Here is a 22,829-nt window from a genome sequence, read left to right on the forward strand (position 1 = left end):
TTCCTCTTGCCTCTTGATTCTACCAGTCCCAGCATCCCTCTCTCAAGCCAGTCTTTGTCTTCAACCACTGAGCAATGCAAAATGTCTATTAAACAAGCAAAGACATACTTGTCCCATCAGGGCCAAAAGGACTGTTTCGATTACATTTTCTGATAAAGCAGATGCATGTTGAAGGAGTTATTTATCTCTGTACTAGATCCTGTAATATTTCTGTGTGAAGATATTTACAAACCTGATGCTCACAGTTTTATCACCTCCTTGATCGAACACCTCAAAAGCTTCTATAATCTTTTTCTCAATTTCAGCTACTGCGCCATCTGCAAAAAGAAGCATAAGAAAATAAAAAGAAAGATTCACTGAGCTGTTGTAACTGATTTATTTCCAATTTGAGAACTGCAACAGCAGAAGCACTAAAACTGATAAAGGGGCAGACATAAGAGGTACTTGGAAAAAAACAAGTTATTCTGGAAAAAAACCACTCTAAACGCAAAATCTGTTATTTATATTAATAATATGGCCTTGCTATGGCTCTGCAGCTACATCAAGTCTGGTGATAATGGTGCATCTCAGCTGCATGATCACCTGCCTAGAGTGTGCCACAGCTCCTTCTGGATCATGGGCCTGAGCCCCCCTGGACACCATGGCACCAGTGGAAGAAGGAAGGTGAACCTGGGCCCAGGCCTGCCCTGAGATGGGGCTGAGTCACTTCATCCAGGTTCCTGCATCCAAGGAAATATAAGTGCTCGCACGTCCCTCGAGTTAGCCATCATGTATGAAAAGCTGAGAACCAGGAATAAAGAGATGGTTAAGATACATGCACCATGAATATGTCTCATGGTAAATAATTTATTGTTCGGAAAGGAAGATGATCTCAGTGTAGGGGAAGGAGCAATTTGCTGCATTTGCTTTTTATTTCTCAATCTCAAAGAATGCGGGAAGAAGCAGTACAAGTTACCACACTTATATCTCATCTAAAGCCAGAAACTACATTACTGGGGTAAGGGAAGTACCAGAAAATACATGCTGAAGAGAAAAATATAAAGAGAGGAAGGGGCCCATCTCAAAAAAAAAACTCTCTCCGGCAAGGAAGCCAGGGTCAATAAAGAAGGAACTCGTTAGCCCATTTATTAATGTTTGACTCCGAAAGACAGAATGTAGGAAGCAAAGCAATGTGGAGTTGATGTTTGGTTCCTGTGGCTAAATACAGCCCCAAACTCTGGCTGTCAAACCAGCTCTCAGGAGGCAGCACTTTGTGAGCATTTTGTGAGCCTCCACAGGGATGCCGCAGGGAAAATTTCAGTGACAGTCAGAACATGAGACTGGCATCAGGTACACTTATTTTCTCATTTTCACACTTCTGTATTTTCAACATAATAATTAAGACGTATCTCTCCTCTAATAGAAAATTTATTTTCTTCTTCGGTCTCATCTGGTGTTATGTTGTTGAGCAGTTCTGACCAGCACTAAACCACTGGACCCTGTTTCACCAGGCATAACAAATTCATACCTAGTTTTCTACAGTCCAAATCATTTGGGAATCTCTGTGGCTGCAGCATGTAAACATTTTTTTCATTTGTTCTATAGCCCTCATGACACAAATGTGTTTTCTGCCAAAGGGTATCAGAACTGGACATAGCTAAACAACACATTAGCTTTGTGATCTCCCTGTCTTTATCTCGACCCATGAGCTTTTTCATTGTATTTTCTCCCCTGTGCTGTTGAGGAGGGCAGAGAGCAGCTGGCCAAGGTCAACCCAACACAGGCTGCAAGCACCTCAACATAGTAGTGGATTGATCCAGATGAAAGTGTTCTTCATACAGAATAAAGGTGCATCCCCTTACAAAGGTACAGGTGCCTGCTGCTTCCCATCTGTGTTTGGTACTGAACTCCCACAGAGGATACGTAAAGAGAGGTAGGAATATATCCTGCATTCCTCTCTCTGACTTTATTCACCTGATGGGAGCATGGGCAGGTACAAGTATGATGGATTGGAGACCAGAACTCACTGAGGAAGAAGAGTTCAGTCTTTAGATACAGGACAAACTGTATTCTTTTCATAGCTTGACAATAATGCCTACCCTTTATGTGCCTCAGCAGTAAAATCCACATGTAATTCCTTTTCAAAAAACACAGTTAAACCTAAGTAAGTCTAATTCCTTGTAGAATGGGCCCTAAAGACTCTCAAACTACTAAATTTGATCAGAGGTTTTTTGGTTACTTCAGAGTCATGGATCTAGTCTCCAATGTAGACTGTTCGGAGTTTAGTTATTGAGATCTGGCACTCCAGTTGTACACTATGTCTTGCAATAGAGAAATGCTGAAGGAATATTTATAGCTGTATATTCTTGGTTTGATGAGTAAGGCTTCTGTAGAAACAAAAATTAACCAGGGGAAGGCAGGGGCACATTTCCAGTACTGGAAATATGTAGCCATCGAGCCTTTTCAAGCTTCGCCTTCCATGAAAGCAGTATGCATCAATCTTGCCTGTTTCATGAGTCCTGACAAAGAAAGTTCCTGAAATGAAATGAACTTGATGATTTAATCTAAGTACCAGGTAATCTATATTTTTTTCCAAGAACTGAGAGGAAGTTGTGATTAAAAGCCATATCCACGGAAGAAAACATAATATACTGTAGCCCTCTCAAAGGCTCTTTATGAGATGAATGAATACCTAACAAGCTATTGCCTAACTCTCTCGTCCTCTCTCTAGGAATGAAAGTCAAAGGTGCTCAGCATAGTTCAGGATGGCAAAGTCAGTTATCTGAAGACTTCTATGATTCATGCTAAACCTCTCTTTGGGAGGGAGAAAAAAATGGATTCCAGCTCTAGGATAAGTAATGGATAAAGGTTTAAAATGATCCCTTCAAGAAGAGCACCAAGAGATCAGACATGCAGTTAATTCAGCAGATGTAACTCTCTAATGTACTGAAAATTTTCTGCACAAGGAGACTCTACTCCATGGGTAGGTCAATGAAAGCTTCATGCTGCCCTGTGGAGCAATTTTTTAGCAGTTTTCAGGAAATAAATACCTACATTCTGATTGACTAAAACATTTCACTCACTTATTCTACTAACCAGAGAAACACTACATAATATAAAAATAAAATTATCTGATTATGTCAAATGGCCTAAATAAATAAATATTGAAACATACCATGCCAAAAAAGATTCCAATACCTACAACTACCTATTCCCTCAAATCCATCCTGTAGGGATGATACATTATTTCCATTTTTATGCTGCTAAAATGCTTCAGATATTTGTTGGTTTTTTCTCACTTATTTTCCTACCACATATGCCATTAGAAGACAAAATGTCTTAAAAACCATTTCTCAGGCACATTAACTGAACAGTGTATTCACTATCCATTTCTCTTCCCGTACCATCCTTTGCTGTTTTCCCAGTTTATTTAGCATGAACTAGATAAACCTTTAGATACTAGCAGTTAAGTAAAACTGGCAGGGAGCTGGGACTCCAAAATTAATTCTGCCAGTTCTTTCAGACTGAATTGGTCCTCTTCAGCTTGTCCAGATTGTTCCCCAACACCCGGAGGCCCATTTGAAGCCAGCCTTTAAGCAGCTGTATACACATATGCAGGCATGTCGCAAGAAGAGCCAGAGGCCACGAATGCATTGCAAAGAGCAAGTTTTATTTTAGTTACCTCTCCACTGTGGGATCTCCAAAGCCGCACCTGACCTCCCAGGCAGAGGTGACTCCAGCGGGGACACAGGCGCTGGTCACTTCACACCTACTGGAAGATCGCTGGGCCTGCTGAGCTCGCCTGTATGTCAAGGCTTCAGGCAGGCGCAGCCTCCCGCTCTTTCTCACAACAAAGCAGGAATCTCAGACATAGTGATAAGGTGCCTAGAGTTTCTCCCAGGCCTGTGTTATCTAACACACAGGTTCTACTCATCAAGCACACAAGGTCAGTAAAACAATTAGTGTGATGTATGTGCTTTTTCTACAGACAGGCGCAAGTCACTTGAGCGTATTTACATTTAACTAACGTCCTCGCCAAATCTTCCACTATATCCCCATACAGCAGCACACCTCAGCTGTGACATTTCTTCTCCAAAGACCACAGCTTCAGTCTTTGTAGGGAACAGAAGCAATTAATAGATGCGGCTCTGCAAGACTCCTGAGTAACAAGCACTTTAAAAGTGATTTCTAGTTGATACAATTTGCTAGATTCTACCATTCATTTCAGTGTACGAGCTTGCTTCCTTTTCTTCCTCTGGGCCAGTCACTCAGCTGGTTCAAGAAGTCAACCCTTCCTTTCACTGAGCAGAAATTATGTGCAGAAAAAAAGAAGTATCAAAAGAACAGGTAGGCCAATATTAAGCAACCACACAGAATGCTGGGGAGTAGCATCTGTTTGCTGTTCACAGGAAAGTTTAGTCCTAGTGCAGCCTCATGAACCTATTTACACAATGCAATACTCTGAAACTCTTTTTGTGCTACATAAAGAGTAAAATTAATGGTTGATTTGTAGAAGCACCAGTGGAATTTATTTTATTACTGTTACTGCTCAACACATCTGAAATATTTATAAAAATTAATCTAGGCATATTTAAATAAATATAGTCAATTTTATATTTAAACTCCTATATGCATGTGGACACCTCATTAATTACTCCACCCTCTTTCCATGGCACTACCTTATGGTTACAAGCAGGTGTGAGGAAATCCCTGAGGTCTCTGGCGACAGGAACCCTGTGTCACACCAGGCTGCCTCGCTGAACTAGTCAGTCTGAAAGAACAAGGGACACAACTGGGTAACCTCAACTCAGTGACAGTTTCAGAGTAATTTACATGTTGTTGTTCTGGTTTTATTTAAAAGTGTTGTTATCGACAGCTCTATCGTAGATCTCCCCATCCACTCACCAGAGCTTATCAGCAGGAAGCACAGAATCACAGCACTGGCTACAGACTCCAGCACCATTTCCTCTCTTTCCCACTGGCCATTATTTCAACCCAAAAAGCAGCAAGCAACCCTGCGGCTGTCAGTTGAAAAACTGGGAATGGGATGCAAAGATTGCCAACAAGAAAAAGGAACATATTTAAGAAGGCAATGGACATAAGAGGGGACACAACTGCGCAGGCACCCACATGAGAAAACGTGAGTCTTCGATCTCACTGCAATCGCTCCCACTGCAATCTCCACTTGACATCAGTGAACCTTCTCTTTCTGCTCACAGATCCAAGCTACAGTATTTAACCACTTTCCCTACACTGCTCCAGCACTTTTCCATAAGGCCCCCATGACCATCCCCCTCAAATCCTAGCTCTTCCCATTGTCCCCAAAAATCACAAGTAACACTCTCTGTCTTGCCATACCATGCCAATCAAAAAGGAGAGGTGAGAAGGTGGTGGAGCCATAAGGAATATCTGAGCCAGCTGGAGCTGGAAAAGGTACAAAATGTGTTAAGTTCCTCCTTGAAAACTGAGCCTACTGCAGAGTCAAAAACAAAAGGTTTGGCCAACAAACAGAAATAGCTAAACAGATGTTACTCCTTACAGCTTTACTATAGAGTTAAAAACCTAGAAATGTGTCAAGATGTAGGAACAATTCCCCAAGTAAGGAGACTGGTGCTGTTCCTGAAGAATACCATGCTCCCTTTAAGGGCAATTCCCAATTTATCATCTTGCTGTACAGGGCAAAAGGATGAAAGAGATGAAATAAAAAGCAAAAGAGATCTGATGTTTGCAGCCACTGTTTCATCTGATCTCTTCCAAAATCCTTCACAAAACCACTAATGAAAATAAGGCCATAGGTGTTGAGGAAAAATAATGTGACTAGTTCTAATGAAAATAAATATACAATGTACATTTGCTTAAATGTGAAGCAACAAAACAGTAAGAGACTTCACAACTGCAACTCCAAGAAGGTAATAAATTAGATCTTACCAGATCTAATCTGCCTTTTAAGCAAGTATTAACTGGACCATCACCTAGGTCAATGTATTAAAAAGCAGTCACAATACTCAGCGTCACCAACACAGGTGAAATCGCAAACACTCTCAAATAAGTGCATCACTTCTATCAAGGCATTGTGTTTCCAGAACAAAAAGGGAAAACCAGCATGGCATCATTAAGACGAATTCTTGGTGATTATATCAGCATAAGGTGTTCCTATGCTACTGCTTTTCTTTCGTAACTCCAAAGCAAAGTATACAACTCCCTAAATTATTCTTCCACAAATGCTTGTGCTGCCTTCATTTTAAGTGCGGGGAGCTTGACTGACTTAAATACAATTCAGAAACCTTGCTCCACCCCAAAGACAAAACCCTTAGGGCATTTAAGTAATTCTATTCTAAGGAAATTACTGAGGAAAAAGAACACAGGGAGAAAACAATCTTGAAGCCATTTGGATTTGACTTACTGGCAAGACCTTTCTGCTCTGTAGAAGAAAAGGCATACATTAGATTTTTTTCTAGTGACCTTCTTAATTTCAGAGGAAGCTTAATGTACAGTCAGCCTAATATGCTGAAACAGTAATTGTATGCCATGATCCAAAAATACTGAGGCAAGAGAAATATTTTCTTCCCTACTCTGTACCTTCTCTGGCATGTACGATATTAATATATTAGATACCAGAAAATGAATAATATGATTAATCTATAAGCTTGTGAAACATGCAGTGTTATTCCTTTGTGTCTCATGATACATAATGAAATAGTTTGAGATACATACTTATTGAAGAGTCTTCATTCTGGAAAGACAAATCAAGCAGATTTTGAAGTAAAACAGGTAGTTTATAAAGCAGCTTGATTCCTCCAAAGAAGGGATAAACACATTCCTGAACAGCAATCTGAAGAAAAGAGGTTGACACAAAGTATTGATGGCACCAATGGGATATGTGTCACCTGACTTTAGCCATTTGGTTTGAATGAAGAGATAAAAGGTTCATGGAATTTGTTACACACCAGTTCCCAAGAAATGACCAGGTTGACTTCTTCAGTGACAGTGGTACCTACTCCAATTTCGGAATCCAAGCAATGGCCTGCAGACACTTTCTCTCCTGGACAAGAAGCATCCCATGTTATCACAAATGACACTCAGGCAACCTGAATTTTAGTCTGTTTCCTACAGAAGAATAAAAAATGTTTAACTGGTTTCTGCAGAGGTCACTTTCAAGCATTTTGCTGGAAGGACCATTCAGCCAGCCAGCCACAGTCCAGGAGGTTCCTCCAGTGCATTGATGATAACTTCCTCATGCAGATGGTGGAGGAGCTGACTAGGAGAGGTGCACTGCTGGATCTCATCCTCACTAACAAAGAGGGTCTGGTCGAAGCAGTAAAGGTTGAGGGCTGCCTGGGTTGCAGTGACCACGAGATGGTGGAGTTCAGCATCTCATGTGGCAGGAACAGAATAGCAAGTAGAATTGCAACTCTGGACTTTGGCAGAGCTAATTTCGGCCTTTTCAAGCAATTGTTGGGGGAAATCCCATGGGCAAGACTGCTTGAAGGAAAAGGGGCCCAAGAGAGCTGGATTGCATTCAGAGATTGCTTCTTCCATGCTCAGGATCAGAGCATCCCCACACATAGGAAGTCAAGGAAGGGAGCCAGAAGGCCTGCGTGGTTGAATAGGGATCTGTTGGGTATGCTCAAGCAGAAGAGGCGAGTTTACAGGTCATGGAAGCAGGGACTGGCCACTTGGGAGGAATATAAGGCTGCTGTTAGAGGATGTAGGAAGGCAGCTAGGGTAGCCAAGGCCTCCTTAGAATTACAGCTGGCGAGAGGGGTCAAGGACAGCAAGAAGAACTTTTTCAAATACATAGCAGATAAAACTAATACCAGAGGCAATGTAGGCCCACTGATGAATGAGGTGGGTGCCCTGGTGGCAGAAGACACAGAGAAGGCAGAATTGCTGAATGCCGCCTTTGTCTCTGTCTACTCCGCTGGAGGATGTCCTGGGGAACCCTGTACCCCTGAGACCCCGGATGAAGCCAGGTTAATGGAGGAGTTTGCTTTAGTCGATGAGGACTGGGTTAGGGAACAATTAAATAGTCTGGACATCCATAAATCCATGGGTCCAGATGGGATGCATCCGCGGGTGCTGAGGGAGCTGGCTGAAGTCATTGCTAGACCGCTCTCCATCATCTTTGCCAAGTCTTGGGAAACGGGAGAGGTGCCTGAGGATTGGAGGAAAGCAAATGTCACTCCAGTCTTCAAAAAGGGCAAGAAGGAGGACCCGGGTAATTATAGACCGGTCAGCCTCACCTCCGTCCCTGGGAAAGTAATGGAACAGCTTATCCTTGGTGTCATCTCAAGGCATATCAGGGATAAGAGGGTCATTAGGGGCAGTCAGCATGGTTTTACCAAGGGTAAGTCATGCTTGACCAACCTCATAGCCTTTTATGAGAATGTAACAAGGTGGATGGATGATGGCAGAGCGGTGGATGTGGTCTACCTTGACTTCAGTAAAGCCTTTGACACAGTCTCCCACAGCATCCTCACAGGTAAATTGAGGAGGTGTGGTCTAGGCAATAGAGTAGTGAGGTGGGTTGCAAACTGGCTTAAAGAGAGAAGCCAGAGAGTGGTGGTCAATGGTGCGGAGTCCAGTAGGAGGCCAGTATCTAGTGGAGTGCCTCAGGGGTCAGTACTGGGGCCCATATTATTCAATATATTCATTAATGATTTAGACGAGGGAATTGAGTGTACTATCAGCAAGTTTGCTGATGACACTAAGCTGGGAGGAGTGGCTGACACGCCAGAAGGCTGTGCCGCCATCCAGCGGGACCTGGACAGGCTGGAGAGTTGGGCGGGGGATAACCTGATGGAATTTAACAAGGGAAAGTGTAGAGTCCTGCATTTGGGCAGGAACAACCCCAGGTTCCAGTATAGGTTGGGGAATGACCTATTAGAGAGCAGTGTAGGGGAAAGGGACCTGGGGGTCCTGGTGGACAACAGGATGACCATGAGCCAGCACTGTGCCCTTGTGGCCAGGAAGGCCAATGGCATCCTGGGGTGTATTACAAGGGGGGTGGTCAGTAGATCGAGAGAGGTCCTCCTTCCCCTCTACTCCGCCCTGGTGAGACCCCATCTGGAATATTGTGTCCAGTTCTGGGCCCCTCAGTTCCAGAAGGACAGGGAACTGCTGGAGAGGGTCCAGCGTAGGGCAACAAAGATGATTAAGGGAGTGGAGCATCTCCCTTATGAAGAAAGGCTGAGGGAGCTGGGGCTCTTTAGTTTGGAGGAGACTGAGGGGTGACCTTATTAATGTTTATACATATATAAAGGGTGAGTGCCACGAGGATGAAGTCAGGCTCTTCTCAGTGGCAAACAATGATAGGACAAGCGGCAATGGGATCAAGCTGGAACACAAGAGGTTCCACTTAAATTTGAGAAAGAACTTCTTCTCAGTGAGGGTGACAGAGCACTGGAACAGGCTGCCCAGGGAGGTTGTGGAGTCTCCTTCCCTGGAGACTTTCAAAGCCCGCCTGGACACATTCCTGTGCGACCTCACCTAGGCGTTCCTGCTCCAGCAGGGGGATTGGACTAGATGATCTTTTGAGGTCCCTTCCAATCCCAAACATACTGTGATACTGTGATTTTCAAAAAAGCAAAAATGAAGACTTAAAACCAGCAAAAGCTTTTTCTTTCATGTTTTTTAGAACTGTTGAGAACTAGCCATAATCACTGCTTCTGGGCCAAATGCGTTGTTGTTGTGAGTTGTCTCCACTGTTTTATGACCCATTTTGAACTCAAGTAAGAAAATTGCTCGAATTTGCTTTTTAGTCTAACATCATTTCCATTGTCTAAAATAAATATAAAATAAACAGAATGTGGTCAGTAGCAAAAAAAAAAAACCCATAAAGTGAGAAAAGTGCATTAAAATGATGTATAACATAACCAGATTTATTTAAGAATGTATCCAATAGCAAACAGCAAATTTCAACAATGCAAAAACTGCAATTACTTTTGCACCAACCTAATAATAGAGAATAAAAACAAAGGGACTATCTTTAAAAATAGATACACAGAATGGAGCTCTCTGAGTGGAGCAATCCGAACAAATTTTGCAGAGACCTATGGCACATGGTGTGAATAACCATGAGAACAAAACCACCAGCAGCACAGCAGCAAACAGGGTTTTAGAAAAATCAGGTAATTAATTTGATGTCTGATAATAAAATACACGCTGTGGCACAGTTAACTGCAAAAGCTACTTCAAATGCTGACACAAAAATATTAAACACAATTTTTCCTTTTTGTCTTAACTAAGATAGCTGTAGCATGGGCAAAATATATAATAAAGTGGTGTAAAAAATTAAGCACTGTCTTGACTCCAGTTTTGCTATGGCAGTGAGTTTATTGTATAGAATGATACTAGTAGTAAAAAAATAAGGAGAGTGCAGATCAACCACAATGGAAATATTTTGGTTATTTCAGTTATAAGTTGTCAAATCCACTAAAGATTTCCAAAAATGATACAACAACTGTGCATTTCAACCTCAAAGTTGAAAAATGTGACAATATGCAAAATATATCCAGTTCTAATAAGTCAGCTGGCAGCACCTACTGGAGCTACAAGTTGCCAGTAACTTTACCTGGTGAAACAAGATATCCTGATTATCCTAGGTTTTGACTGTTCAGTAGATGCTCTTTTAAATACCATGGCATTCTAAGCTACCATAGTTTCGGATGTTATAACACATGTGGGAACCAAAACTAACAAAACTAATGAGGCAATTAACAAACCAATTCAACTGTTGAGAAACAAAGTAAGTACAGAAACTATTGCTGCCTCAATAAGCAGTCAAGCTTCTAGCTGCTATAACATTCTTAATCTAACACTATAATGTAGAACCAAGCAGGCCAATGGAGGATGCCACATCAAGCTGGAAAAGAAGCCATAAACAGTCAATGCCTTTCGTCACTTAGTATATCAAAAGATGTTTAAATCCATAGTTCACACTGCCTCCAAAACACAGTCCATATTCAAGTGTCATTGATTTGAAATGGAATATCCACCATTCACGAAGTCCTTGTCCCAGTCAACTCTCCCCAGAGGTGTTGGTGTCACGGTTGGTCTTGTCTACTACCCACCCTTCTGGATCAAATATGTTTCTCCATCAATGGAAAAAAAAATTATTTCCCTCATGGTACACATTATTGTAGGCATCAAATCCATTTTAATGCTGTCACTTCCAGTTGCTATTGCAAGATGCCATTATTTCACCTGCTCTATGCTGGGGAAATGGCTCCCACACCAGTTCACAGAGATCAGTCTGTATCCTCAGTATTTGATAACTCATACCTATCTGCCCCAATTCATAATGATATGACAGCCTGAACAGCTGCTGCATCAAACCTGACTCTCACATCCTTACCAGGATCTTGTTTGCTTGCTCTGTCCAGAGCTTGTACTGTATTTCTTAAAGCCAGGGGATGCAGATGGCAAAGTATGTCAGCATGAAGCCCTAGTGGAACTACAACCCCTGCCTGGGCTTGCTGCAGGGAATGCATTTGCCTATGGGAATGGAGAAAGGAAAACTATGAGGGATACCTCGCAAAATCCTCGACAGATGCTTGCTGTAACACAAAATTGTCCATATGTTGGAGGGGACCACTATTTTCTGCATCACTTCCTACACTACGACCCTGACATCCTCCCTGTACCCAGGCTTCCAAAACAGAGACTTTAACTCCCCAGTTCCAACCAATTCTTTCTGGAGACCCCAGAAAGGACTGAAATTTTTTTTGTCAAACAAATAAAAGCCATCAGGACTTCCTACCTACAAAGTGCAAAGCAAACTTACTCTAAACTTACTGAAACTATGCATAACCAATCGGAACTTGCAAGTGAAGGGAAGAGGGGCAGGGAATGTTGAATGTTAGGAGTGACCGAGTGGGACTGAGTCCCAATGGATATCCAGCTAATGTCGTACAGTGTTTCTTACAGCCTGTAGAACTCCACTGAGTGCTCTTCAGGGCTGGACATGTGGCAAGTTTGCTGGTGGGGACGGCACACAGAAGTCTGGTGCCACTGGAAAAAAATGAGCAGCACGTGGTAAGGATGTGGTAAGGGACACGACTCTATTGTTCCTATTACCCAGCTCACCTCTTTAGATAAAAACGCACACAGGCAGATGTGGCTGACACCGCCAACCGACTCTGCTAGCTTTGCCCCAAGCACTGTTCCCTCTGGAATTGCACCCCTTTACTCTGCTGCATCTCCTTTCCCAGTTTTGCACTTTTGTTATCATAATCTTTGCATCTCCTCAGGTGTCACATGTGCCTGCATCCTTGGCAGTCTAGATCCAGCTCCAGGTAATGCAACTTGTTTTTCAGGAAAAAGAAAGGGGTGATTAGTCTCTCCCCTGTCCTACAGGCAAAAAAATCCATCCTCCTTGCTGTTCAGAGTTCCTGAGCAGCTTGCTGGTGAGAGTAAGCTAAGTATACACAGTCCTGGGATATATGGGGGAAGGATGTTCCAGTCATACGATTTGCTAGGGAAAGCTCCATTACCTCTACGCGGTTAGTCTTGAGTGATGCAACACAGGGACATACCAAACCATGTCAGTGACAGTACCTCATGCATCCCAGGAAAGGGTCAACAAAATACACCCTGGTGATTTTACTGTACGCAGTCTGTGCAGATATGCTATATCTGCATATATATATATATATATACTGAACCACCAGTCTTCATAAGCATCAGCAGAGAAGCCTGCAATTCTGGGAGATGATCAAGGAATACCACCTAGCTATACTCACCTAGATTTCCATTTTCTCAAACCTCTGCACAGGCAGAGGTTTGACGAGTGATCCATTTTTCTTTTTTTTTTTCTTTTTTCTTTTTTGCTGGGACAGTATGAATGTGTCCCACCTTCACTGTACAAAACAAATTTGTGATTTGGTCTACATCTGCCAAAGAGGAGAAATTGAGGTACAGTGGCTGGCTGGTTGGCATGGCCACGCATCTGAGATGTAGCATGCATCACGTTCCGCATCAACGCAATTAATATGAGACAGACCCTGGCAGGGATTCTTGATCTGCTGCAAGCCCAGGCAGTGGCCCATAGCAGCACCTAGCCGAGACAGGCTAGTCCAGGCCTTGGAAATGCAGGTGTGCAGGATGGGGCCAGGGTTTGACTATAGCACTATATTCTCCTGCTGATGAAGTGTTCTGGAACCAGCAGGATGCTCAGAAAAAAAAAAAAAAAAGTCAGAAAAACCCAAGCTGGCCTAATTCAGGTTAAAATTGCAAGACATTCTGACATTTTCTAGTGAGTAATTTGTAAGCCATGCTACAGTATTTCTCTGCAAGGAAAATGGCCCAGTGGAGGCTGCCATCCCCTGCCCCACTGGTGGAAGGAAGGCAGCAGCCCTTCCATCAGGAAATGGCAACACAAGTCAGATTCACAGCATCACAGGCAGGTTTTCCGCCTTCTCTTTGGACCAGCCACGATGACACTGTGTGGGAGGATTACCACCAGTAAATAGCAGAGAAGCGCACAAGCAAATACTTGGCACCCAGCCCTGCTCCAGCTCCAACCTACTGTTACACTGCTGCTCCAAGGACCGCATATAGCTCCACCTGGCCACAGCCCTGAGCTCCTCCTGCCATCTCCCACAGTCCCTCTGGCTCCTCAAGTACCACAGTTAGCACCCAGGGATAAGCACCTTGTCTGTGTGAGGTCACAGCTCTGTACTGAATCTTTCCCTATAGATAGAGCTTATAGATTTTTATCACCCTAAGCACAAAGTCTCTCTGAGCTCTGAAGCAGTCAATAGTGAGAGCCAATGCCCTGACCTGACCTTCTTAAGCGCATTACTCCTTGTACCCTAACTGCCTGTCACCCCTGCATTAAATAGTGCAGGGTCATGCTGTGAGCTTTAGTTCCACAAGGGTTGCAGATTATTACTTTAGAAGCAGCATGCAAAAGGACTCTCAGGAAGAAACATGTACCCAAATTGGACCTAACACGTCTCCATTATGACCTAGATTTCAGCCAGCCAAGTACATCATCATTTTGCAGCTACTCAACTGGTGGCTGAGTCTGACTTCATGAAGCCTGGACCTTCATAAGCCGAAGCAGCAAGTTTTGAGTAATATCACCCACCTCGATCATTTGCACAGGTCCAGTTCTGACAGCAATGCTCTTCTAATGCTAGCTGGTGCCCACAGACAAGCCGTCAAACAGTTACCACTGCATGCAACCAACACTGAGGGCAGTGAGACAACTTGCTTTGTCACACTAACTTGCAGCATGATGGGGTAAAGCTCTTTCCTTTTGATATAAAGATTTTCTGTTCCGAGCAGAGGATGTGGACCTATGCCTCCAGTCATCCAAAGAAAGCAAAGAAGTCTATGCACAGATCTGTGTTGTTCCCCGTAGGCCTGTGATTCACAGATAATATACAATTAATATCTTATACTTCTCTTGAGGAAAGCCAAAATGCTATCCTTCCTACAGAGAACTGAAAGAAATGCCAGCGCTTGATGTTTGTTAGCCTGCAAAAAATAATTGTGACACTATTTTTAATGTCAATACTGTCTGCATGCAGGCTCCTTTTCCATAAGACAGAGATAAGCTCAGCATAAATCTCCATTAGGGATGTCTTGCACATCCCTGAAATCCCAACTCTGGCAGTTGTACCAGTCAGCAGTCCTGTTGCAGCTCAGAGCTGTCAAAACCAGTAATCTCCATTGTTCCAATTTGTTCCGTATCTTTCATCTCAGCCACACCTGGGATATAATGAAAGAGTTATGTCTAGGCCATACTTACATTCTCTTTCATCACCAACAGCAAACTGCCCTGTGAGGATAAATAACTCTCCTGGCGATGCTGAGAGTCTTGCTGTACCTCCAGCTGCTGCTGAAAAGGAAGAGCTCACACAGGCTGTGACCCCAGCAGAACACAGCTCATGCTGGCGTGCTGTGTGGTCGCAAATGCATTTGTCTCCGTTTTTCCCATGCTTTCCACAGTGCTGGCCCCAGAATTGGATGGCAGAGCCACAAAGGACAACTACAACACTCACAGCCTGTCACATATATTCACCACACCAAGCTCCACCGAAATGCAGCAATACACACACTGCCATGTGCCCCACAACAGCAGCTCACTCTGCCAATGCTGCAGAATGGCCCCAAAACAACACTCGATAACTCATCACACGTACATCTCATTGCACATGTGGCAGCACCCAACATCTTGTAAACTGAATATGCCTGCTAAACTGCCTCTGCACACTGATTGCTCAAGTGGTCAGGAAACAGAACCAAGTGGATTGTTAAGGAAATTTGTGGATAAATGGATATGGATACTAGTGGTCTTAAAATTAATTTATTTTAAACATAAGCCATTATAAAGTTTAACTACAGCACCACAGTAGCACTGCTAGAATACAGCCACTTGTAAACATTCTTCATTTGAAAAAAATGTTGTCTAAAATATACCATGAGAATGTGGCGTTTGAAATACGACTTTTAATAGATGCTGTTATTACTTAGCATATTGCAAGCCCTTCAATTTGCCTGACATGGTGTCAAATGAGTTAAAAAAAACCCCAAGAGCTTCTAAACTGGTTCCAATTCTGTCTGCACTATGGACTGAGGGCTTTGACCAAGTAAAGTTACTGTGAAACAAAATGGCAGGGACCTACAAAGGCTTGCTGCAGCAAGGCTTGCTTGCTGCTTGTTTTTTAAGGAGTTGTCTTGAAAGTATCACTTACAGTGCTAAATCACTTTCTTTACATATCGTGAATGAATATGAACCTCCAATTTTCTTTTTGTTTGCCTAAGAGGAATATTCTGAATTTGAACAGCATTTCAGCTGACAAATATAAGACATTTACATTTATCATCCATGGGGAATAAGATTTATTTCTATAACCATTTGAAGTAAGGTAAGCTAAAGGAGAAAGTTGGCAAACAGTGAAAAAAGGATATAAGCTATTCACAGCCAAATTTCAGAATTCATCTCTTAATTTTAAACCTGACCATCAGCAGTAACAGTCCAAAACGTCCTGTGACCTTATACCAGCAACACAACAATCCTGATCATTTTTAAGCTGGAGCTTGGTAAACTTTTGACAGTGATGGTTGTATACAACCCCTTCCAATCTTATGTTCATTAGGGTTTGCACCTACTACCCATATCTATGTAACACTGAACAGGAAGGGTGTCACATTAAGAAAACACAGACTCCCAATTTTTTGGTAATGGAGGTGATATACAATTAAAGATCATTTACAAAAATACCTCCAGAGACTTGCCAGGTGGCACATAATCCAGTATCAAAAGCTGCAGGGGGCAGAGGTAGGTTTGGGGACCTCCTGCCCCTTACCGTGCCAACAGCTTTTGTCCCTGCGCCAGGTACCTGTGAGCTCTGTGCAGAGAGCTCCTCGCTTCCCCAGCCACCTTCTGCAGCACCCCTACCCCTTCTCCCACAATGAACCAGCATCTGTTCACACAAACTAAAGGTACTCCTAATTCTTTTTCTTTTTTCTTTTTTTTTTAAAAGTCCCTCAGATCTCAGCATAATTAGTAGGTAGACATGTAAATTCTTAATAACATGTTAACTATTGTTGGAAAGATAATTTGTGGGAGTTCTCCAGTTCCCTGTCACCACTGTGTATCTGCTGGTTGGCATTGTTTAAAAGACAAAAAAGTTTAAAGTCTTTCTGCACACCAGCCAATTTTTTATTCAATAAGTCAGCTACAAGTAGAGCCAAACCAAAAAACTTCTGCCGTTTTATGCACCACGGAAACAAGAAACCTGTCAATCTGCAATTACCTATTCTACATCCATTTGAGATCAACTTTTACTGCAGGAGTATAGCCAAGAGCATCAGATCTACAGCCTGCATTTGTCCATGGGAGATAGACATAATTTATTTTTTTGTTTCAGCCTCAAATAAGTGTGGATATTAAAACATAACTCAGATTGATGTCAAGGTGCGTGTTAAACTGCATTACAGTCTAATAAAAGCTATAAACTTTTCTCCTCAAATTATTTCTCACAGCAATGTCGACAAGAGGATATAAAAATATTCATAGTGCTCATCTGTAAATCCCACTGTGCTAAAACCACACACTGATTTCCTAAGTGATATCACATTCACATTTTCTTCTAGAGTTGAAATATTCCTTGCTTGAGCCCTATGAAAGCTACTTATTTTTAACGATTCATACTGTTTTTTTTTTTCATAAATGAAACACTGCCACTTTTAAAATTAGAGATAATTTGTCTGATGGACCACTTTAGCCTGAAGGTTTATTCTGAGTGTTTAATCCATAGTTTTTGTACCTTTCAAATGCTGATGCTTATTTGTGAAACCCTCAAAAACACATTTTAAAATCTTTAATTTAGCAAAACTCTTAAATGTACTCATGTGCTTAAGCATCATGTGCATCATATTATCCCATTCAGCGGGATTCCCCAAAGCCATACACAGCTTAAGCGCTTTTCTGTGTCAGGTTTGAAACCCTCACGTTAATTAAGCAAGCTCCAAGCAGAATTAATGGTTACAACCGCTTGCAGTGCTCGTGGCAGCTCCTAGGCTCTCTCAGCTTGGATGTGCAACTTTACTGAAATAGAGGGAGCAGCCATAGCACATTTTCAACACCTCCAGCGACACAGAATCCAAGCAGAGCCAAGTGACATGGAGAGGAAAACTTTAGATCCTACCTCCATATGCAGGAGGATTTGGCAGAGCAGGTGATGTAGGAGCAACTCTGCTTCTTGCAAGAAGATAGTAGTTGAATGGGTATGTAGCTAGTTCTTACCAAACGTAAACTCCTGTAAATCTCTAATTTCACCAGCATGCCAGGCAGCAAACCAGGTTAGCTAAAGAGCAGATGTATCTGTATGACTGAACACAGTTATTGTGTTTACATGAGGCATTAAAATTGGGGTGAAAACTATTTCCCATCTCTACTAACAACATCCATGTGACTGTTTCGTAAGTGGGGAGGGGATCTGTGAGGCCTGATTACATATCGCAGCTGCAACTCAAAATGCCCAGAACAACTACTGATCATTTACCAGGGAAAACCATCATCGTGGAATGGTTATTCTCCATCTCTGCAGGTCTTTGTATCAGAAACAGGTATCTTTCTGAAGGACATCTGTTATCCAGAACTAATTATTCAGTTTCATAAGTGGGTGAAACAGGAATTCAGACTAGTTAATATACTTCCTTTTGGATTAAAATTCATGAGTTATTCATTGCATTTTAAATATGCACTAACTGGCACAAAGAATATGGTCGTAGAAAAACTCTAATACCGATAAATTACATAACATTACCCTAGTGATAAAGGAGCACCAAGCATTCTCTCCTTTATGTACTTCCACGTGATTTCTTAAATCCCAGCTGGAGAAAAATATGTCTTGTCTTCTGTTTAGTTGTACTTCAGGCACTAACAGTCTGACATTTTGCTTTCAGGTTCTAGTGACATCATTTTTGAGATCAGAGATACTAAAACTTAGAAAATCTGACATGTCAAATTACAAAGAAGGTATCCGAGAGCAAATGGAGGAACAGACAGACCGAATTAAGTAGCACCAAAAGGGAAAGCAACAGAATGATAGGATGGGAGAAACAGTCAAATATACAGAAGAGAAAGATTAAGCAAGCAGTCTAGCACATTCAGATGGGTATGAAGAAAAACGTTAAACGATGTTGAATGCACAAACATAAGCATATAAATGCATACATAAAACATGTAGCTACAGATAGTATGGACATGTTCCCATTAACACTTATGCACATACAAGATTTTATTCACAAGAATTGCTTATGTTAGAGGGTAATACTCATGTGAGTAACATGGTGTACAAGAGGTTGCAGGATTTGGCCTTTCGCTATTTTTCCTTATGTACATGTTGTACATCTGTAAAACATGTAAGCAGGAATTTTAACTTTGAAGAAGACAAATTTGGAAATAATAGGACCTGAGGGAAACCTTTACCATGAAAGCTCGTGGAACTGCAGTTCTACAAAGATCCGAGAGGAGTACCCTAAAGACTAATTATTGACAGTAATACTAATGTTATTGTTCTGTTTGAAGCATAATAAAGTAAAATTTGCAGTTTGCATAGATATAGAATGCTTGTTGGAAGAAAGCATGATCCATGTGTGCATCTAGAATTGGAGAATCTTAATTAACCCACTAACTGCCCTCTGCAAGAAGACTAATAACAACTCTAAAATGGGTGTGACTTAATTCTTAAAGGCCTGTTTCTGCAGTTTAATGAGACTGTTAGCTTACCTCAACCCAAACTGTGTTTATAATAACGGGGTATCTTTATAGGACAATAAGCAACTGGTCTGTCTAATAACAGACTATGATTCTCATGAGTGACAGAAGTCAGATGCCTTATTCATGTGATACAGGTTATTATCCTCATTCTACAGATAGGAAACCAAAGCCCAGCATGTCACTTTCCATGAACCATCAAGAAGTCTGGGAGGGCCAGGAATGGAGTTCATGGGTCAAGCTGGGATGGGGTGACAGCACAATTTTACTCTAGAAGATGACATCTGATACTCTATTTAGAATAGTGTTTTACAAGACGTTAAAAAACATGAAGTGTAAAAAAAAGAAAAATTAAAAAAAAAGACAAGGCTCTCTTTAGTCATACAATACAATAGTTAAACTACTACTAATAATAAAAAAAATAAATAAATAATAATTAAACTTCTTACAAAGCATCATCACTTTGAAACTACAGAAACAGCATTAAAAGCCACTAATCAAGCCATCAGGACCTCATGAACTTCCTTCTCTAAGAGTTTCTGCCTGTGGATTGACAAAATGGTGCAAAATCTCAATATCATACATATGGGTGCCCAAAACACATGGAGCCAGAACTTCCCAACATTACTGTTACCCTGCCAGAACACCAGATTCCCTTTTCTCAGATGGTTCAGCAGACTTCTAGGCTGTTATCCTATCACGTCTATCCACCTCTGCCAGAACTGTGCCCCAGCTTCATTTGCAAAACTGGAAAGATGCAGAAAATATGCTTTGACAAGACTAAACAAAGATGAATAACAATATAAAAGAAATAATACTTTTAGAACAGTCCTCACTGAACCTACATCAGTCTTATTTCTTAATTTCTGCAAGATATTTGTGCTGCAAAGTGCATATTAGAAATACTTCTATCAAAAACAAATTACATATTCAGTACCATCCACAGCAACTATTTATAGAGGACTTTTCAACCAAATATATTTGGGTTTCTTTTCCTAAATAATATTAGATAATCCATTATTTAGATTATTTCAAATACAATGTTTGGAATTTGCAAACTATTACAACACACACAAGTTTACTTATGCAAAAGATGGCTTTTAGAAGTCACAATACTGTGGGTTTTACAGAAAACACGTTTTCCTTGAAATGACAGTTGAAAATGCTTGCAGAAGGAATTACCTTTAGCCTGTAAAATACAATTTCTGGCAACGCTCCCTAAAGCAGAACACTCTTGCCTCTAAAAATAAGCCACGGTGCTATCAGCAGTACAGGTTACTTTTTTTCCTGGCAGAGGGAGCCGGGTGCATCCAGAAATGGCAGCGAGGGGCCGTGACCAGCCGGCTCCAGCCGCCCCGCACGGGGAGGACGCGTTGAGCCCCGCTCCGGGCGGCCCCTGCGCGGCGGCCACACTCAGCCGGCCGCGGCCCGGCCCCCCCGCCAGCCCTCCCGCACGTCCCAGGGGCTGGAGGCCCAGGGCCCGGCCCGGCCTTACCCTGGCTGTTCCCCTCCTCCGCCATGGCAAGCAGCCCCGCGCCGTCGCCATGGCGACGTGGGCCTGGCCGGGTCCTCTCCTCTCGCCGCCGCGTCTCCTCGCAGCGGCCGGGGGCCGGGCCGGGTGGCAGCAGGCCGAGCTGAGCTGACAGACGCAGGCACCTTCCCTCCGCCCTAGAAAGCTCTTCCCTTGCGGCCTCGGCGACCTGCTAAGGCACAAAGCGAGTGGAAGGTGATGGAAGTAGCTTGCTGGGGGCTCTGCGTGCCGGCCTCGGGTACTGCACCGGGCAGGAAGCCGCGGCCGCAGTCACCCCAAAACGTCCATCAGGCCCAGAACGTGGACCCCAGTGCGGAGGCCCAGCCCCGGCCTGCTCCCCAGTGCCAGCCACGCAGGGGCTTGGGGAGCCACCCACGGTGTGCTCAGGAGAGGGAGAACGTGTCCGAACCCCGCACCTGGCCTAGGGAGCTGGGGACGGTGCGGGACAGCGCTGCCCCTGCCGCCAGGCCCCGCTGAGCCCCTTGAACCTGCCACTTCACGGCGCTCCGTGCCTTTTAAAAATAGACTTTTCCCAGCCATTGCAGAGATTTCTGCGTATCTGATCTTAGAAAGTGAAAGAACATTTTATCCTAAATACCATTGTGCCAAAACAGCTAAAATATTCTGTCTCAGTGATATTAAATAAAACTCTGCAGTTTAAATTTAGCTGTGTGTTTTAGCAGACACGCTTGCAATGCCTGGTTCTTCTGACTCTAAAACAACTGTGAAAGTAGAGAAAATATTAATATTTCAGCAAGATGCAACCATATATTCATAGAAAATAAATATTTATTAAGTTCTTAGAATTTAAACACTGTCCTTGCCACAGCAGATGCTTGCTTGTCAGATGTTAAATTTTTGCAAAGCCCATGTGAATGACCCTTCCTCACACCCTCACCTCCACCTCTCAAACAGTTGTGATGTTCTCCGTGTTCATGGAAGCCTGAAATTTAAAAAAAAAATTTAAAAAATCACAACCCAAATAGGGCTTATTTGCTTTTATAGAATCACTTTTTATTACATTTTAACACTTGCTATTTGCCTGAAAGCCACTTATTTCTGTGTTTGTATTGAATGTGGCTCAGAGTAAAGAGGGTATAATAGAGACCGAAGAGAATACATCCTTATTCTGCTGGGAAAACAGCTGATTATGCTCTCTAACAAAGCTGATCCCTCTGAAAGGTTATCTACAAATTTGAACAGTGTATTAAAGTAACTAAATACTTCAAATTACACATTTGACTACAGGAGTAGCATGGATTTGTTTCCTTTCAAACTGATAACAAGTTTTGGTGAGAACAGCATGGCAGCCAAAGTTAGAGGATACAGCAGCAGCAGCAGCAGCAGAAGGAAAGGCCCTTATCTTTTAGTCTTACAGGGATCCCATTTCTTGTTCCCTCAGCCCCTCCAGACAGAAAACCTCTGTCTTTCCTGGTTGTAGGTCTATGGTGGTGGATCACTTACTTGTTTGAAACTGAAGAAAAGTGCGAAATACATTATTTTGGCAAGGACGGAGCTTTTGTATCTCTTCTCTCCCCTACTCCAAATGTGGCATTTCATGTTCTTGAATATTGTGCCTAGCATTAGATTCCTTACATAATTTTCCAAATCACCTGATTCATCATAGGACATTTACGGCTCTTCTACAAATGCTACACTAATTCAAAGTGTTTACCACATTTCCCTAATAAAAGCTTTTAAGAAATCCTGTCTAGTCATTCAAAATATGAACAACATTCAGCTTTTAAATAGATACAAATATTACCTATTCTGTGCATTTCTTGAGATTCTTGCGTTTTTACAGTAGCCTTCAAATGGAAGTGAGTGACTACAAATGTGATGTGACAGGACAGTAGCTCCACTCGGGCCACTATCTTTAACGTCTTCCCAGTAATTTCGCCAGGGCTTGCACTTGGCTTTCCTCACCACCCTGTCCTATCTGACACACGCATGTCTTTGTTTTGGTAATGAAAGCGGCATGCAAAAGCCAAACAAACACGGGGAAATCATGAAGTATGCAACAGCTACGACACGTTGTGTTTGCCACGTCTACATCCCATCGTAGTAGCTGACTCTGGCCCT

At 42.5% G+C, this 22,829-nt stretch overlaps 1 protein-coding gene across 1 annotated transcript in view; it reads right to left on the reverse strand.

Annotated features, from left to right (window-relative positions):
• The window catches only part of EFCAB2 (EF-hand calcium binding domain 2), a 34,187-nt gene extending 13,028 nt beyond the window's left edge, over nucleotides 1–21,159 (reverse strand). Inside the window, exons 1-2 of the mRNA XM_065835505.2 lie at nucleotides 20,712–21,159; nucleotides 233–317 (exon numbers count right to left, since the gene is read on the reverse strand). Coding sequence (XP_065691577.1) covers nucleotides 233–317; nucleotides 20,712–20,736 — 110 coding nt within the window. The 5' untranslated portion in view covers nucleotides 20,737–21,159. The remainder of the gene's footprint in view (nucleotides 1–232; nucleotides 318–20,711) is intronic.
• Nucleotides 21,160–22,829: the final 1,670 nt, after the last annotated feature.

This window comes from Patagioenas fasciata, chromosome 3 (assembly GCF_037038585.1).
Source record: "Patagioenas fasciata isolate bPatFas1 chromosome 3, bPatFas1.hap1, whole genome shotgun sequence".
NCBI classification, from domain to species: Eukaryota; Metazoa; Chordata; class Aves; order Columbiformes; family Columbidae; genus Patagioenas; species Patagioenas fasciata.